Source organism: Dermacentor silvarum, unplaced genomic scaffold (assembly GCF_013339745.2).
Source record: "Dermacentor silvarum isolate Dsil-2018 unplaced genomic scaffold, BIME_Dsil_1.4 Seq438, whole genome shotgun sequence".
Lineage (NCBI taxonomy): Eukaryota > Metazoa > Arthropoda > Arachnida > Ixodida > Ixodidae > Dermacentor > Dermacentor silvarum.
In genome coordinates this window covers 1-19,885 of record NW_023606236.1, presented here as the reverse complement: position 1 = coordinate 19,885, position 19,885 = coordinate 1, and the positions used below count along the sequence as shown (strand labels likewise).

The 19,885-nt window shown below is 47.6% G+C and overlaps 1 protein-coding gene across 1 annotated transcript in view; it reads left to right on the top strand.

Annotated features, from left to right (window-relative positions):
• Positions 1-19,259, top strand: part of LOC119435086 (sorting nexin-4-like) — a gene marked incomplete at its 3' end in the record, with an annotated part of 40,700 nt that extends 21,441 nt beyond the window's left edge. The window contains 7 exon segments of the mRNA XM_049659692.1: positions 1,224-1,301; positions 4,915-5,005; positions 5,008-5,089; positions 14,568-14,640; positions 18,752-18,841; positions 18,843-18,973; positions 19,090-19,259. Coding sequence (XP_049515649.1) covers positions 1,224-1,301; positions 4,915-5,005; positions 5,008-5,089; positions 14,568-14,640; positions 18,752-18,841; positions 18,843-18,973; positions 19,090-19,259 — 715 coding nt within the window.
• Positions 19,260-19,885: the final 626 nt, after the last annotated feature.

The following is a 19,885-nucleotide window of genomic DNA, read 5'->3' as shown; positions in this document are numbered from 1 at the left end:
TACACTCTAGTTAGTGCTATACAGGTATTAGCTCTGTGTTTGTCTGGTTGAGCTCTGTGCCACTAGGTGGCTGGCACCATGCAGGCTGTTCACATTGCACCTTCGCTCATCCAGTAAAATGCCCAGTCCGCTTGCGCTTGCGTTTACCCGAATACTGCTCACGCTAAAACTCAATTGTGGTAGCATCCTCCGGCATGAAGTGACAGCTACAAATGTGTAGATGCTGGCGCTGATGAAATACCGACAGCGCGATGCGCTGCATCCATTCCGTTTGCATGTTGCCTTGCAGAGTGACTGATATCACAGCTGACATGTCGCCAATCGCTAAATGTGCTGCCCACAACGTAACAAGGGTGATCCATGGTGCTTGCAAAAAAACACTCGAGGCCAACACTGACCGCGCAGCTTGGGTCACACGGAGCACGTTGTAACACAAGCAGACGACACTTGCTGTGTGCTGGAAGTGCTTGAGTTTAGTGATAAATTGTTGTTGTGTATTCTCTTTCTATTACTTTTTTTATAGAAACAAATTGAGCAATATTTCAACTATTACGAACAACATTTGTTCACCATAAAATTGGAAAATTATCAAGACGCGACCTGGGTAGCCAATCCGATAGCTTGGCCAACTGACATCATTGGAAGGGGGGGCTGAAAACTAAGGGTAGCAGCATCACTGTGATCGGCAGCGCTGCACATTTTTAGAACCTTATAATCAATTGCAGACCTTACGTGGAGTGTTTAAATGCATTACTTAATATCAGAAGGATCTACTCTAACGATGGTTATGTTGATACAATATCGTCAAAATCGTTGCTGGATCATTTACAAGCTAGCACTTAACTAAAGTCTTGTTGTATGTGTGGTTTGAAGCAAGAAGATTGCTTCATATAAATCTTTGTGTGCCCTGCATTTTTTTATCCACATTTCTCCGTTTATAAAATTTCATTTTTTTTGTTTTGTTTTCATCTATGTGCATTTCTACTTATTGTACAATCGATTCCCATTAATGTGTCAGTGACTTAAAGCTCACACAAGTTCGACCACACAAGTTATTCTGCATTTCTGCATTCTTGCACTTCTTGTAGGGGAAAATGAACTGGGTTCTCTTTCTTTAACATTTGCTGCTTATTATGGCACTTCAATTGCTCTAAGAACAAAGAAAAAAAAGAAAGCATTTTGAAACAGGTTGAGCCCATAACTGAGATGCGTGCCCTTTGCAGGTGCAGTTTCGGTGGCAGAAGCTGCCCACAGACACCCTGGACCCAGAGTTTGTTGAGCGAAGAAGGGCCAGCCTTGAGGTATGTGGCTTGTCCTTCAGTTTGATCTTCAATAGGAGTTCTGTCACACATTTTCAAAATCGTGGTAACTCCGCCGCATGCTTGTCGCACTTAAAAAAATAACACCTGGCTTGGCAACACTTTTAAGGAAACCTTTTTAAAAAAGAGCATTACCTGACGTAATTGTATTTTATGACGACGTGACACACACGTATCTGCCAACTCCCCAATTTTCCTTAAGGTTTGCAAACTAGGGCTCATTTTATGATTTCACATGTGGTGCACCAAGTTTTACGAAAAATAAATTCTGTGTGAGCAAAATTTTACCTTGTCGATCCCCGCACTTTAAATTGGAAGCCTTGGGATGGCGAGAAGATACAAGAGAGCTACATTTGCCTTTCGCGCTAAAAAATAGACATTGCAGACAACCATGGCAGTTTTGGGTTCACAACCGCGGTGTGCATTGCATCCAGCTGCTGCACGAACGGCGATTAGCACGCACGAAATTGACGAGCGACTCAATCACAACAGCGCACTTTGCATAGACATCGAGGTTGGAGTCAGAGATGGGCCATTGTCCGTCTCATTGTAACTGCCGGTGTCGCCACTGAAGCCGTTGAAGTGAAGTGTACACAAGAATAAACTTGTGTACACTTCATCATTTTTGATGAAATACAATCTGGGCCAGCCGATGAAGACACTTTTAAATTGACAATAAACCTTTCGACACCAACTGCATCAATAGCGATGGGATCCATGGTAAGAAGTTGGTTATTGGTATATCATATGCAGAATACGGTGGGGGTGCTCTTATTAAAATGAGTGACAAACACATTCTTCAGAACATTGCAGCAATCGCTTTAAACTACTGGAACATTACATTGGATTAATTGAATATATGTCCTTTTAGAACTGTTAATAATGCTTTAAAATTTATGAGGGTTAGAAAGTAGTAGCAAAGGGAGAGTTTTATCGAAGAATTCCTTCTTGGTTTTTGCAGTACAGAATTCTCGGTTCAATTTTTGATAGCAAGACCAATGGTCTGTGGTGGCTGTTAGCTTTGCACGTCGAAATATCCGCTTCTTTTTTTGCGCATGTGCTTTAACGTGTTATGAAACCATGGAGAGCAAGGACTCGATGAAACTTTTCTTTTATACAAAGCTATCAATTAAAGACAAGAGTTTGTTTTTAAAGCAACCAGTTGTCCTCAACCAATTGCTGCTCAAAACGAGCAAGAAAACTGTCAACAAAGGCGTGCTATTCCCTATTCATTCCATTAATATCTGCTTTACTGTAGTCTTGGATGACCCTGTTTTTTTTTTTTCTTGTTGGAAACCCGTGCCGTAGAGAGTGAATTATAGAGTGGTTAATTCCCGGTGAATGAGTTAAGCAGAAAGTTAGGTCTGGTGAGTTGTATTACGTCTAAAATGTTAGCCGAAGGGGGAGATAGAGAGTGGGAAAGTGAACGAGATGAGTTAAGTTGAAGTCCTGACAAAAAGTTAAAAATTCTTTGCTTTCAGCTGAGCTGTGTTTCAAGGAAACCGAGGCTCTTTCCCACCTGATGTCTGGAAAATTGAAGTCGCCAAGTATGAAGAGGGGCGATTTTGGGTATCTGACAAACAGCTGATTGACAGCATCGTGCAGGTCATTACAGAAGGACAGTGATGCAGTTGGGCTGATAGAAGACACAAAAAATTATTTCGCGAGAATCAATGAGCACGCGTACACACACAAGCTTAAGTGAAGATACAATTGGAAGGACATGCAAAGTAAGCGTATCGGCAACCGCCAACAGAACTCCACCACCAGACCGGTAATCACGATCACATCGGTAAAATTTTTAGCACTTTTCACGGTCCAAAATTTCTTAATTTTTAACTTTTGCAGAAAGCCAGGTCTTCATCAGACCAACAATATCAGAGCAGGAATCAACAGAAGACAATTCAACGTGCTTATTCAGGATACTTCGTACATTGGAAAGGAAAATTGAGGCTTCTTTCCGCGGGATCTATGCAGACATAGCTATGATGCATTAGAAGTGCCGGCACGTGCAGGTACAGTGGCCGCGCTATCTTGCGTATCTGCCAATCGTGGCAAACCAATTTCGCTTACGCTGTCAGTTGCTGTGCAGTAAGCGTACCTTTTTTTATTCATGATGAGTTTATTCATGCGAAGCGAGTAGGGCTGCCCTGCCACCTTTGCAAATTCTGTTAGTTTCCTCCTTGAGTTTCGCGGTGCTCTGCAAAAATCTTCACTACCTGATACACCAGTCCCTTGAGTTTCTGCACCCAGACTGCATCCCTGACTTTAGATGATGAAACTTGATGATAATTGGTCAAGTCTTTTTATCAGTGTAGGATCCTAACCTGTGTGCTCGAGAGACTTCTGAATCGGGAATTTGTAGTTTAAGGTTGTGGGGTCTTGGTCTCACAGGAGACCAACCACCGCTGGTTCGAGCTTAGTGAGCCACAGGGCCATGTCAGCGTCGCCTCCAGCACCGCTCGTGCGCAGGCTCAGAGGCTGCAAGGGGCTACCGAGCGACGAACGCAAAAACGCAGTAAAGCCCTGAGTTGACGGACACCGTTACTGAATCCGTCGGCACCAGCACTGCACAAACACCCGCGCGATGGGAAACCAAAGGGGTCCCGCACCTAGGGCGAAAATACAATAACAGGCGCCTATAGCACGCCGCTGTGAGAGCACAGGCTCAAGCTGGGACACGCCGCTAGGAAAAGTCCCGGCGGCTATGCTACTTGCTCTGGCAATAACCACTGCGTCAACTCGCGAGAGCTCGGGCAATATCCTTCGGCTTGGGCTTTCGGCAAGTGCGGCTCAGCGTGGTACGACCTCGCGCGAGCACCAGGCACTGCTCATCGGCTTAGCGTCGGGAAAGGATCAGCACAAAGTACGCACTCCCCACACGGGCAAAGGCACCGTGCGCAAGCTCCAGTCCTAGTCGCAAAGGTGTCGGCGGACGAGAGGAAAGCATGTACGTACCGTGTGCTGGTCCCGGAGATAAGAAAGCCACGCTCCGCCGCTAGCAGTCGACGCGGCTGCGTAGTGACGTCAGCGCCCACCCTCACCGCAAACCACCGCGTGCAGAGCGCCACCGCTAGAACCGGTTGGGAGTGGACGGGGAAAGAAGGCGAGGGACGGCAGAACAGGTGAAGCCCGCGCAATGGCGCCGGCGCCTCCCTCAATCTCCACAAGGTGACGATACAAAAGATCTTGAACAAGGCCTTCTGACTAAACCCACGTCTCAGTCGGGCAGTCCGGTATTCCAAAGAACAATGGGTTATCTCGTCTGGATCTGTCTTCAAGATCGTCCAGTCGGGAACTGAGTGGAGTCTTGCAGAGTCTTCAGCAGATTTTGGGCAATGGCTAAGCAGACGTATCTGAATAATTTTGAAATTCCTCTCTGCAGCTTCGCTGTCTTTGATGTACGAATTGCCCAGATTGCCATTCATCTGGAAATTTTCTTTCTTTCTAATAATTATAAGCACCTGTTCCCAATTGATCCTACTAGCTCTTGTCCGGTCAATGTTGATGTCCTTTAGAGTGTAGTCTATAGCTGCTTTTGACGTCTGTACACACATTCTGTGATGTGCCAACTGTCGTGCCCACCCATGCGCAGACATTCCTGCGGCGGGTGGCAGGCCATCCCGAACTGTCGGCTGATCGGCTGTTTGGCGAGTTCCTGCGACACGAGGCCAGCTGGCGAGACGACCACAGCACGGTGGCCTCCTGCACCGAGCAGACAGCATGCTGCGCATCTTCAATGCTTCCCTGCGGCTTAAGAACCCTGACAGGTGAGCACCGCAACTTGGTTGTCCTCGCCTGGCATGGCCGTCATCTCGCACTGTCAGTGGTTTGGTATTCTGCTATACAGGCTTTGCGTGCACCTGGTACTGCTCCTGAAGCATACCTTAGTTTGCAGAAAGTAGAGACCAAGCTGCAGTGAAGGAAAAAAAAAAAATCAGATGCCAACGTGCTAAATTGAGCACGATGTATGAAAAGTTACGAGACCCACTTATCCGCATTGTGGGGTAATGTTTGTATCGATTTTGTTTCTTGTAGTAAATTTCTTTTACTGTACCTTAGCTAAATGTAATCTTACGCAAATGAATTGATATAGGACAATGATACACTTAATCCAGTTCGGTAGCTTTGCACAAGTGCGACAAGACAGCCAGGAAGCTGGTGCTCTGTGAGTGCCACCTGCTTTATAAAGTGATTACAGTCAACTTCTGTTAATTGGGCCCTGACAGGACCAACAAGATTGATCGAATTGCCTGGCAGGTTGAATTAACAAGACACAGAAGAAAGTGCCAGAAAACACTGTTGATTTATTTGGAAGTATTTGCCCCGATTATAACGTGTCTCCATAGGAAACTAATGTAACTGACATTAGAGTTCCTGTAGAAGTTAGAAATCGAAACTGCACCCGATTTTCTAACAAGAAAAATTTAGCATGCCTCTGATTCTGGCAATAAAATAAAGACGAAATCAGCAAACGTTACCTTCACAGAAGGGAACGTTAATGTCAATCGTCGTCACTCTCAGACAGCACTTTATTGCGTCTATGAAGAACCAGAACATGTCAACTTGTGTGCACTCCATAGCACGTTTGATTTACCAAACGGCTCCACAGTAGTCGCATACGGGTAGTGGCCCACGCCTAGACCAACCGCATCGCTAGTTCGTCCTCTGGCGCATGCAAATGCCAAGAACATATGACATGACTTGTTGCCGCTAGCTTAACATGTAAAATAACTTATCGTTTGAATGTGCTCTCAGACGAAAGTGCTGGTCGTCGTCATGCTATGCGCGAACTCATTCTGTCATGGAGGACGGAAATAATATAAGAGAGAGCATTACATCACCCAGCCAGTCTTAGCAAGCGAACTCTCCCCGTAGCCATTCTCTTCGCTTTTTCCTCGCAGTATCGGTCCAATGCGTGTCCTTTGAGACACAGTGTGTTGGTCAAAAATTTGTTATCCCGTAGTTTTTAATCGTTGCGAACTTGTACGGCTGCACTGCCGTAGCTCTGCTAGGGTTTCTAGCCACCCCGGTTAGGGTGGCTAGAGTGGGGAGATGTGGAAAGCAGCCACCAGAGCCTGACCCCAAAATGCACCGATGGTGCATGATGGCTCTGTCGGCAAGGGCACTCTATGGTGCTGCGCATGGGAACAGCTATTGTGGCACTTGCACCATATAAAATTTGTACCATTCCCTTAAGCAACCTCATTTCATTTCAAAAGTTTTTATATTGTGTCCCTCTTAGCTGGTATAATTTCCTGTAATGCTCTTGGTGGTCCAGCAGTTCATTATTGGTCACTGTCACAGCAAAAAGCTGCTGCAGCGTTCACACCTTTGATGCACTTATGCAGTTTTGCACACGAAAATTTTTCTTAGAGAATTTTTCAAAGCGAATACCTTTCTTTGACTCTTTTGGCCATTTTCGTGCGACAGTTGATGATCGCACTCAGCAAGGAAAACAGAAACAGCAAAAAAAAAAAAAAAACTCGCTATATCTTTTGTTCATCATTCGCTCACTTGTTCTTTCATTTGCTTGCATAGACAATCATCGTCGATGGTTCGGTAGCAGTTTTTTTGCCTTCCCTTGACTTGCAATGTAATCGGCAACACTATAATGGTTCAAGTGTTTTCACATTGCCTCTGCATGCTGCATCTGCTTGTACCAAAACAAGTATGCGTGTGATCGAAAAGCATGTGCGGGGTGCTTGAGCTGATATATCCTCTTAGAGCCATCATTTTGTTAAAGCAGATAGCACGTGGGGCCACTTGAACTTCATATGGTGTTACAGGCCTGTCTTTGCCAGCGAAAGTTGTTGTATAACTTCACTGAGCCAGTTTGTACGGCGTCACTAATTTACTTCTCAAATAATAAACATGAAAATATGGTTCATGCGCTTTCGATTACAGCATATCAGCTCATGTACTGTACAAGAAAGAAGCACATAATTATTACAGAAAGTAAGTGCATTTAAACCTTGCAAACTGCAAGATGCGACCTCTGTGTGCACTGCTTCAACTACAATGCACAAGGCTTGACCCACTCTCCCCTCCTTTTTTCATCTTTTTTTCTTTTTCTTTTTTGTTGATTCCCAGTGACCTCCTTAAAGATAAACAAAAGAAAATGAATCAGGCAGCGGAAAGCACACAACGGATTGTGTCAGTTGTGCTGAGAGCAGCCAATGAGCGATGGCTACCTAATGTTTCGACCTATATTGGTATGTGTAAGACAGATTCAGCGATTAGGCAATCTACACCACATACACAAAAAAATAAATAAATAAAGGAAATTAGTTTTTGTTCTCAAGTGACTGAATCATGCAGCCCCGCTGAGGTACTAAACCTAAGGAACCCAAGTCCTCTCGCAGGAAATCCCATAAATCTCAAAATTCAAGCACCTAAACAAGTGTAGGCTCTTTTGCGCTGTCTAGAACTACAACTCACGTGCAGTGAGATTTTTCAGATTCCGTGCACTGTGGGAATGTGTAAGAGGAGCTTTCTGTGCTGTTTGCTTTGATTGATGAGAATTAGTGGTGATGTCGATGGCAAATGTATAATTTCTACAGCACTTACAACACAAGAGTGGTATTGAACAGACACAGCAAGACATGTTTGCTTGAAGCGTTGTTGTACTCCATTCGCCAGAACCTCCGAGAAGGTTAGCATTCTTGTTGCCTCACACGACATCGCATCGTGGCAGAAGTGTTAAACTGAAATTGAATTATGGAGCTGTACGTGCCAAAACCACAATCGGATTATGAGGGACGTAACGGCGGACACCGATTAGTTTGACCCCCTGGGGCTCTTTAATGTGCACCTACATTTATTACATGAGCGTTTTTGTATTTCGCCCTCGTCCAAATGCGGCTGCCGCTGTCCGGATCGAACCCGCGACCTCGAGCAATGCCATAGCCACAAACGCCACCAACGCGGTTTTGGTTTCTTATGAGATTGCTCCGCCCAAGCAATTTTCAAATTAATTTTCTTGAAAAAAAAAGTGCGCATTAGAATCAAGTAAATACTGTAATAATTCACTGTGACTTACCGTTTTCATTTTGAAACCTTCCTGGGGCAGACAGAAAATACCACATTCTTGCGCATATATCCTGAACCAAAAATTTTAAATATTGAACAGTAAAGTCGGAGTGCGGGCTATATACGAATTTCACCTTGAGTGTGGCTTAGTGGCAGCGCAACACACAGTGCCATGAAACTACATTTCAAGGCAAGGTATGCCACCATTAAAGGTTTCGTTATCTCCTAGGGACCCGACCCTCTCCCAACCTCTGCGTGTTAAAGCTCCCTTCTCCCCTTATTCATGGTCGCCCTTTCTTCTCGTCTGTACGGTCGCTATTTTGCGTTTAGTAGTCGGCGAATAGTGCCTGCGGCATTGGTAAACTCCATTCCCATGGCGCTACCTCGGTCTGCATGAAGCGCTTCGCAGGATGGCGAAGAGGCAAATCACCGTTGGGATTTTCAGCTCGCTCACATCTGCTCCAACACCTATGTGAGGGCTGCTCCATGTACGCTGCCATCCTCTGTCGTGTCAATACGAGCTGCGAAGGGGCCCGATTCACGTCACATGTCACGTGACTGATTCATCCGCGATCACGTGCGTTGTGTAAATCCAGGTTTATCAGCATCGCCAAAGAGAGGGCTGGAACAGAACCGCTGGTTGGAGATACGGTGGGGACAAGTCATGCATCCACGAGTGGAAACTTTTTTTGCAAAGATTTGAGTGTTGTTGTATGTTATTTCTACGGGTTATACATGTGACTTTCATTTTCTTTCTGGACTGTTGCAATTAGGGTGTGAGTGATACGCAGAAAAAGTGTGGTAGACGTTTTCGACGAGAACTGATGTGTGTTTAACACATCACTGTACCCTTAGCGCCACCAAGACATATGCTGCCGCTATTTGAGTCCAGGGTGTCTACCAACCGGGAAAACAGGGAATTCTCAGGGATTTTGAATATTCTGGAAAAACTCAGGGAAAACTCAGGGAATTTGTGCCTCTATCAGGGAAAATTACTGTAGGGATGGACGAATATAGGGTATTGTCGAATATTTCATTGAATAATTCTATGTTCGTTATTCGCTTCGATTCGAATTCATCGATTCAATATTTTCGAATTATTCAGCGGTCCCGAATAGGCAGCCAAAAGCCACGGACGGTCGGTGCACATCTCGGAGGCTATGCTTCACGTCATGGCTGCCATACATTAACCATAAATCTCGAAGGCTATATGTTTTTGCATTAAAGAGCCTGATATGTGCGACGCAGAAGAGCAGAAACGGCGCTAGCGCACAACCGAAACGAAGCGGCGGAGACCGCATAGCCATAGTCAGCAGCGGAAATCGTACGTGAATGACAGCAACGACGGAACGCTTCGTGCCTATTTGTGCCTTTATTGCGTTTACCGCCGCGCATAACAACGCGTTGGCCGCGGGATTTCATAGTCGCCACCCATCATCGCGTCGATAGCTGCCGCGGTTTCTTTCGCAGCGACGCAGCGGTTTCGTTTAGTTTCGTTTTGACTCAATACGAACGTCGGCCGCAGTGGCCATCGCATAGATAGCGACCGCGATTTCGTCTGAAGTTGTTGCAGTGAACGGTAGTTTCGTTCTGACTCGGTGCGTGCGTCGGCCGGGTACGGTCACACTAGCGGCAAGTTGCCGCGCGGCAGCGCGATATGATCTCGCGCGCTCTCGGAACGCGGAATCACCGTGAGCGAAAAGGGTGCGATCGGACAGCGTCCAGAAATCCCTCTATAGAACCGCGAGAGACGACAATCGTCGATTGATAACCCGGCGCGGAGCGGCGGAGGTCCGGTTGCCATTGGCTCCGTGACGTCACCCTCGTCGCTCTCGGCACCCTCGACAAGCCGTAAAACCCCCCGATTCCTGCCGCTTTCGCCGCGCGCGTCATGATGCGTTGCCGCTCGCGGCATGACGCGGGCGTTTTTGCCGCTATCGTGGCCATACCCTTCACCGCAAAGTCGCCGTTCATAATCGTGTCGATAGCGGCCGCGGTTGCGACAAGCAGTTGTTTCGGTTTGACTCGGGGCAAAGCTGTCGAGGATGAAGCGCACCGGCAACATCACGATGGACGTGCGATCCGTTGGCGTTGAGCTTACTGGCGAAAAAATTATCGGGATGTGCGCGCGGTAGTGCAAAGCGTGTCGGAAATGATGGCGCGCGCCGCAGCCGTGCTGCGAAGGAAGTCGCGAGGCCTCGATCGCCGCTGCGAGAGCCAAACAGTCACGAGATGACGAGAATTGCAGCTTCCGCACTGCTTTTGTGCTAAATAGCGAAAGGATTTGCTCATACATTATACTAATAAAATCGTGCTGACGTAGTAAGCATTTGCTTATTGTTTTCTGCATACCCTGATAATTCGGACATTTTTTTTTTTTTTTCAATCCCGTGAAATTGAATTAACTAGGTTTTACTGTAATATGTGATATATACTGTTCAAACTATTCGATTCGAAATTATTTGACCAAATCACTACTCGCTTCGAACCTCAAATCCACTATTCGCCTGTCCCTAAATTAGCTGTAATTTAATTGAAAGGGAACGAAAGTTGCGGTAATGGAGGGAGGGAGGGGAGGGGACGTTTAGCTGCGCCACCAAATGCGTATTTATATAAAAATGTGGTGAGGCGAGAAGGCGGTAAAGACTTCGTACGCTGCTCGACGAGTGTCCCGTTCTGATTTCGTCGAAAACTTCTGAGCCGCCCCCAGAGGCACAGGCAACAGTCACCAGCGCCGTGCGCGTTCGGTGCGAACGCGGGCAAAACGCCGACGGCGTCGACAACAGTTCGGCGCATTGCTGGTGCTGCTGCATGTCTAAGTTTATACAGCTGATCGATAAAACTACTATCCTTACTCCGTATAGCTCTCTACTAATTTGCTATCGCAATTGATGCTTCGCATTTTTGTAACATGCTTACTAAGAGTGACAGCATCAGGCAACATGGTGTCAGCCCATCTTGATGTAAAAGAAAGTTCCGTTTCACTCAGGGAATTTAGCAAAATCACTCAGGGAAAACCTGGAAAACTCAGGGAATCTGAAAATGTCAACTTGGTAGACACCCTGGAGTCACCACTTCGGTCAAATATTGGGGTAGGGAGCGTACACGATGGCCAGCCAAGTTCGAATTACGTGGTGAAGGCCAATTTCAGAATCTAAATAACAAAAGTTTGGCCCCACAGAAACGTATGGCCACTGGCCAGGACCTTTGGTTGGGATTGAATTAACGGATAAATCAAATTAACCACAGTTGAATACAGTCGAACCCCGCTGATACATTTTTCATGGGACCGTAAAGAAAAGACCGTAAGAGCCGGGAAACAGGAAAAATTGAGAAATGGGAGTAGTGCTGAACTGCACACAATATTAATTAATTCTTACGTGTGAAAAAAAGTCGTAGTTTCATGCAACAGCCGAAGTATCGATTGAGATAGCAATTAGTAGACAGCTATACAAAGTAAGAATAGTAGTTTTATCGTCCCTATAAACTTGTAAACATTCGCTTATTAACTACATTATGAATGAATGAATGAACTTTTATTTCCCTTTTTAAGAAAGGGGAGGGGCCGGGGGGGAGAGAGGGAGGCCTGTGTGCTCCAGTTTTAGCACCTTGTGCTGCCAGACGTCCGCCTACCAGTCGTGGTAGGCCTCCGCTACCTCCTCAGCCCACCTCAGTACTCGGTCCTGCAGGTTGGGATCGGAGCTGCGCAGGGCAGTCTCCCACAGCTCCTCGCTACTAATTAATGGTTTGAGGTTGCGGGGGGGATATTTGATAGGGCATTTCCACATTATATGGGAGAGATCTGCTGTTTGGACAGGGCAGAAGCAACACTTGGGTGTCGGGTATGTGTCGGGAAAAAATAAGTGCAAAGTACGTGGGGTAAGAAAGTGCGAATTTGTAGTTGGCGCCACAATATTTCTCTCTGGCGCGTGCTCGACACAGAGAGAGGCGGATACGTTAGGCGTTGGTGTTTGTAATGTGTGCAAACTTCATGGAATGTGATGAGTGCGTCTTTATTGGTCTGTTGTTGGGAGTCATTGGCTTCTGGGGTAAGGCCCACATTTCCGTCCACTCGGTCCGTGAATCCTCGAGCAGCGGCATGATCCATTTCGTTGCCTGGTAGTCCTTGATGTGCTGGAGTCCAGATGAGAGCGATGTAGTTTTTCGGCGGGTGAGCGACTAGTAGAGAGTGCGTGAGGTTTGTAATGTAGCCGCTACTCAAGTTCCGGATAGCAGTCTTCGAGTCACTGATGATGACATCACAATCAGGTAGCCCCGATGCGAATGCAATGGCGGCCTCTTCTGCGTCTCCCGCTGAGATGGTCCTGACTGATGCTGAACGAACAGTGTTGCCCTGCTTGTCTATGACCGTTAAAGCATAACGATGTTTAGTTTTACAGGCTGCGGCGTCCACGTAGTAAACTCCTTCCGCCTGTCCATAGCTGCGTTGTAGCGCCTTGGCTCGAAGTTTCCGGCGTTCGACGTGAAATTCGGGGTGCATGTTTCTGGGTAGGGGTTGGATGTGGTATTGGCCGTGTATGTTCGGAGGAAGTTGATGTCGCTTGTTCTCGTTGAGTGGTGGGGCGTAGTGAAGTTGTCTCAGGATCTCACGCCCAGCTTCAGTGGTGGAGAGTCTGTGATATTGCGTTGATAGATGTGCTTCGATTAATTCTTCAAAGGTATTAATTGTGGCTGTGGCCATCACCCTCTGTGTGGATGCTCTAATTGGAACCCAACAGCGACTTTGTGTATCGTGCGGATCAAGCAGTTTACAGTGTCCACTTCCTTCCTAGAGAGTGAGAGATATGGTAGTGCGAAGGTGATTTTGCTTAGGACAAAGCTTGGATGAGCTGAGTCAGTTCTTCTCTCGAAGCCCTCCGTGTTTATTGGAGATCCTTCCTATGAGGCGTAGCGTGTTATCTACTGTTGTTTGTAGTGCTTGCAAGGTACGCTGATTTGCTCGGTTGCTTTGAAGGTGAAGACCTAGCACCCTTATCCTGTCTACCTGGGGTATGGAGTGCCCTTCAACTGTGAGGTCGATATTCGGGGGCGATGTCTGAAGCGTTTCGTGGGGGGCAGAAGGAGAAGCTCTGATTTGGTGGGGGAGCACCTAAGGTTCAAGTCGTGACCTACTTGTTCGATCTGGTCAATGGCTGCTTGGAGGGTGTCTTGGATGTGCCCGTCCGAACCTCCGGTCATCCACAGCGTAATATCGTCGCGTACAGTGAGAATCGGAGGTCGGGAATCTTGATTAACTACTTAACAAACATGGTGTCAGCGCCCACAGGCAACATGAACATATCAACTCGATGAGCATGGACACGCACTGTCAAACGCTGGGGGAGGAATTTAAGCGCCGTGCGAAGAAGCGAGCGAAGTGACCTTCATGTTGTTGTCTATCGCTTCAACGTAAACTGAGCGCCGAGAACCCATAGCACGCACAAAGCTACGAGCCGCCGACGCACCTACACTGCATAGAGTCTGCCCCCAATGCAGATCACTTTCAAGATTCGGCACCGCCGTGCAGTGCGCAGTTGATGCCAGAGCACGGCGCTGCCCGCTATCCCTCCCCCCTCGCTCCCTCGCCGGTGCCTCGAGCACAATGGAAGAAGGCGCGCTTCCTCCCTACTTTTCTTTTTTCGCGCGCGCAAGATTTAGACGCGGTCGTCGGCTCCCCTCGCATGCTTTCACTCACACATACAGCATACGGTGCGCGGCGACGGCGTTATCGTCCTTGGACTTTATGCGGAACATCTATGAACCAAAACCAATTTTAGGACCACAACGCATCATAGACACCATCTTTAGATAGCTAATATGGATCTCAAGGGCCATACTTTGCTGGCAGAAAACCAAAATACGTCATAGTTGTCGCCCCCGGCACTTTGGGCGGCCAATGAGATCGTCAAGCCACCAAGCCAAGCGACATGAAAAGTCAAAATGGCCGCTCGGGCCGGCGCGGGGTGGCAGTTCACAATGATGCGGGAACAGTCCCACAGCTGCGACGCAACAGCGGTGTTACCAGTGCATTGGGTTCAGGGAGCTGTGCTGGGACTGCCCGAAAACAGCCAGGAAAACGCAGCACCTGGGAACGTAACAGTGGGGTTCTACTGTAACAGGAGTCTACTGTATCTTAAAATGTGTTTATGTGTACCTTCTGCTGACAGTGCTACTATACTTGATGTAAATCCGGCAGTTGTTGCTTTCTCTGTGCAGAGAATTTGAGGAGGTGAAGAGGTACAGCACAGAGCTCAAGGCGAACCTGACCAACTTCTTAAGGGCACGAGCTGTGAGTACTCTAGTGTCTGCACTTGTTCAATTATAGTAGTTGATGTAGATAAGGAAACACTTCTGTACAAAGTATGGTGGCTGTTTGGAACTGAAGTATGTGGGGATGCACGACTCACGCGTCCCCTGATGTTGTTTTCTCTGCATGGCTCCCGTAATCCGGCTTTGCCGCATAGCTTTACGGCGGCGGAGTTGCATCGTATTACGAGAGATGGCGCTAGTGTTGCGTTGCTAACGCCCTCTGACGGGGGGGGGTTAGGCGAGCGCAAATGGGCTGTTCCTTTTCGGGTTTGGGTCGGTGAGCGATGCGGACGTCCCGCGCGTGTGCCGATCCATGCTTCGCGGGACCATCTCGCGAGGCTAAGAGCAGGACACCGGTATGGACGAACGCGGATCGTTCGAACGTGCCACCGTTCGCGTGACCGTACACGTGAACGACTAGGCGATAGTGTCACAGCATGGGGCGAACATATTCGCTCGCTATCGGGTCACAGTGAGTCGGACTTCCTTGATTTGTGGCACGCCCATGTGAATGTTCTATTGGCAGTAATTTGGCTAGTGTGTATTAGTGTATGAAAAGTGCAATAAATGCCCTTTTGATTGTTTACACTACTGTGTTGTTCGTTCCTTTGTCCTAAGAGCATGTGTGAGACCCCACATCTGGCTGCCCAACATGGACCTCTTGGGGCATTGTACGATAATTTTGACAGTTTTGCTCGGTTCGAGACAACCTTTGTTTCAACCGAAGCGTATTCCTAGCGTGGATTTTGATCGCTAGCGTCGGCGGCATGCTTTTTTGAGCGAGGCGACGGTTGCTGTAGCGTGTTTGAACTTTTCAACATCCTAAGCCTTTTCGCGAGTGTTTTGTTGAAGTACACTCGTCTGTACGAGAGCCACATGGTCTGCACCCTGGCAGAGCGAGGCCTAGCACCCGGGAGCATTGGCAAGCTTGAAGTGAGTGAGTAGGGAAGCCTCGTGGGTGGTCCGAATTTCTTATGTAAATCGCTTCTTCTATCTCTTTGACTTCGGAAGTCGCGGCTCAGGGAGCCGGGTGGTCACGGGCTACGGGCTGACTGGTATTGTGACCTGGCACCAGGCGCTCTGACACCGTCTGGGACGGTGGGCGCCGTTAACTCGGATACTGTGTGCACCGAGCGGGGTAGGACCACCTCACAGAGCTAACGTCTCCTCGCGGCTGCCTGTTGTGCCCATTTTGGGTGATGTTTTTCTTTTTTTTGGATGCCGGTTGTCAAAGTAGCGACGCATTAGGCCTAAGGCTTTACAAAGCCACCTGTCGCACGTTGAGGGTCACAACCTGGTGGACCGTGGTGTTGAGGTGTCGCACATTGCTTCCCTCATTAGTTCGCCTCACACGAATTGAAATTACTCGTTTGACTCAAGAAAGTAAGCTTTGTTCACGTGAACTTAGCATCTGAAATGCGGCCCGAAATTTTGCTAGCCGAATTGAACGTCGTACCACGTCGGCGATGCGCATGCAGAATTCCTCTCCCTTGCACTACTTTAGTGTTTGTCGAGTGCGTTGAGTGTACGCAGCATGAGCGGAGTCACCCCTGGTTTGCTGTCACCTGCACATCGTCTGCGCTGCTGCCCCGGCCTACGAACGAGCCACCCCTGGCAATGTAGAAGCCTGTGGCCGCCTATGTCCGGCTCACAACGCTCGGCAGCTGGAAAAAGAGCCGGCAGTCACCAACGGCTACTGCGGCTCTCATCAGCAGGGCACGTCGGCGTGAGCGACGCTTGCTGCCGACTTCTGCGTCGCCGTTTCCGGAGTCCTGGGCTGGACTCGTGCCGTCGAATCTGCAGAGCTGGTGCTGTGACCAACGGAAGCCAGCGGTATTCTAGCCACCTACCAGTGGTGAACCCCAGAGACAATGTCGGCTCGCATGTTATGGAAAGCGTGTGGACATTTCCTCGGTGCGGCCACTGCTGCATGTACTTCCCTTTGTTCGCAAAGCACGCGTTGATGTTACACAGTGCTGATATGTTTCGCCGGAGTATGCAGTGATTTAAGGTTGGGGGGGATGTGGGGATGCGCGACTCTTCACGCGTCCCCTGATGTTACTTTCCCCGCATGGCTCCCGTAATCCGGCTTCGCCGCGTAGCTTTACGGCGGCGGAGTTGCACCGTATTACGAGAGATGGCGCTAGTGTTGCGCTGCTAATGCCACCTGACGGCGGGGGGTTAGGCGGGCGCAAAAGGGCTGTTCCTCTTTGGGTTGGGGTCGGTGAGCGATGCAGACGTCCCACGCGTGTGCTGATCCACGCTTCGCGGCACCGTCTCGCGAAGCTAAGAGCAGGACACCGGTATGGATGAACGCGGATCGTTCGAACGTGCCACCGTTCGCGTGAATAACACGTGAACGACTAGGCGATAATGTCACAGCATGGGGCGAACATATTCGCTCGCTATCGGGTCACACTGAGTTGGACTTCCTTGATTTGTGGTGCGCCCATGTGAATGTTCTGTTGGCAGTAATTCGGCTAGTGTGTATTAGTGTATGAAAGGTGCAATAAATGCCCTTTTGATTGTTTACACTACTGTGTTGTCGTTCCTTTGTCCCAAGAGTAACCCCGCTGTGGCTCAGTCAGCTAAGGCGTTACGCTGCTGAGCACGAGATCGCGGGATCGATTCCCGGCCGCGGCGGCCGCATTTTGATGGAGGCGAAATGCAAAAACGCCTGTGTGCTTTCGTTGTAGTGCACGTTAAAAAAACCCAGGTGGTCAAAATTAATCCGGAGCCCTCCACTATGGCGTGCCTCATAATCAGAACTGGTTTTGGCACGTAAAATCCCAGAAAGAAGAAAGATGAATGTCCCAAGAGCATGTGTGAGAACCCACAAGTAGTGCTGGCATAGTACTACAGTCATGTCTCGTTATAGGGAATACAAGTCTATCATTTGCTAATTTCAAACACTTCCGTAGTCTTGTTGTGACATGTTGTGTGCATTTTTAATTTTGAGCAACAACTCGTCAAACCGTCACCGAAAATGAACTTGCGCACATTGAGAGTAGTGTGAACTGACGAAGGTGCATGGGAGCTGGTCATGGGCACATGAAGTTTTTGTTTCAGAACTAACACCATTCGGACTAACTGGATTCAGTTCATAATCGTGATATGAAAATGCACAGCTGTTAATAAGATATCTGCTTTGACTGCAGTGTAAGGAAGATATGTGATGTTCACACCTACTTCCAGACAAGGTATAAATAGACATGTTTATAATCACCCTTTCCCATGCCTGGCAATTCATGAGTGAATGTCAACTACCTCTTCATACTTGAGCCACTTATTCTCTGTTGGCCTGTTAAAATTTAGCTTTGCCAGATTTCGTGCATCTTTAGTATCGTTCAGGCATGCAGTAACAGAACAGATTGACAATTTGGAAAACTGCTAGTCATTTCAGAAATTTTCATAGTGCAAACTGTTACAGTGAAACCCTGATATAAGAAACATAGATGTAATGAATTATCACGTGTAACAAAGAAAATATAAACTTTGGTTGGGCATGCTTTTTTTCAGTGAGTGGTTTGCTATAATGAAACCAGAAATGCAAAACTTAAAATACTATCAGTTACAGCGACATAAATTTGGTTTGCTCGCAGCTCCAGCTGTATATTCTACTAGCAAAGTAATAAATACTCAACTAGGGCAACTTCAAATGGCACGTTCTAGATGTACTATCGACCAAAAAAGTCTATGGACCAAAGGATCTGACAAAAAACTGAATATCTCCGCAGCCTCAAAACGCAGCCTGGTATTCCCATTTGCAGCCTCTACTGGTATATGCAAACAACATCGTGATGTACGGTTTTACTGACTACTTTTATTTTATTTAGCGTTTTCTGAGATCCCGTGGCTCATAAACTTTTTTGGTCGATAATACATGCACATCTTGGCTAGCAGTTTAGCTGTCTGGCTTGCAGCAGGGCGTTTTTATTTTATTTTTGGTGCAAAAATGCGATTTCTGATAGCACACATAATGCCTTGAAGACGGTGTGGGTACTCTGTGAATAAATAAATAGAGAAAGAGGTAGTGTGACCCTTGCATGGTGATTCAGATCACGAGTGACCTGCCTGTGTTGTCACTGCAGCGTCTGGTGGACGCAACTCTGGATTTCCATACATTGCACCAGCAGTACGGGCAGGTTCTCAGTGAGCTGAGCCACCGGGACGGCCCCGGTTATGGGGGACAGACTTCAGGCAGCCGGTCAGTTCATGGATCGGCTCTCCCAGGCTGCACTGCCCTTCTTCGAGGAGCAGGAAGAGGCAGCTGACCGCCTCAAGGAGTACCTGGCCTACGCTGATGCACTCCTGTACCATTTTGCCTTGCCTTGCCTTGTTGCCTTGCCAAAGGGAATATGTAGCGATGCAAATGGAACCGGACTGTCTGTCAATCCTGGAAGTGTGTTCTGCATCTTGGCATACACAGCTGCTTTGCTGTGTTTGCTGGACAGCCAAGAAAGCACCTTTCTAATTCTGACATAAACGGCCTAGACAACTTGGGAAGAGACCCCCTCATAGTCTGCAATGACATTGGCTGCTTTGCGATTCTAGTCGATGAGATGACACTGGTTACAGTGGACAGCTGCAGGGAGCCATGTGAGTGCTGTCAGCCTGACTTGTGTTGAAGGCCTAGATGTTTTTTCAGTTTAAATGTTAAGTCGAGCTAAAGTAATAGATTAATACTGAATAACACCTAAGGCTTCAATATCATCAAGAACAGAGCTTTAGTAAGCGTGATATTGAGGTGAATGTAGGACATGATTTGAGACGCTACCGGGGCATTCAAGTACTAACCCGATGGCGTCATAACTGCTCATTATAATTTTGTCACTAATACTCAACTAGTGATATTGAAAAGATCATTGCATTTCATTATAAGACGGAAGAACATGCTACTTGTCTAGTTCTATTCGATTCTTAGAAGAAAGAACTCATTGACCTAACCCTTGCCAACAATGCGGCGGGTGGCCGATAAGTTTAGTTTTCACTCGACTCCGTGCCACCTGCCTCTCACGTTTTGATTGGTAGTTTCTGTATCGGTGTGCTGTTTGTTTTTCTGGCTCGCGAAGCTCATGCTAAAGAGGCAATCGCATGCACACGATATTCAAGCGACAACGACACAACAGACGGACCCTGTCATGCTATCGCATGTCACTGCAAGATGCAATTGTGAAAAAAAGTAGTGACAAACTTTTTTGTTGTCTGAATGAGTAAAGTCGTAT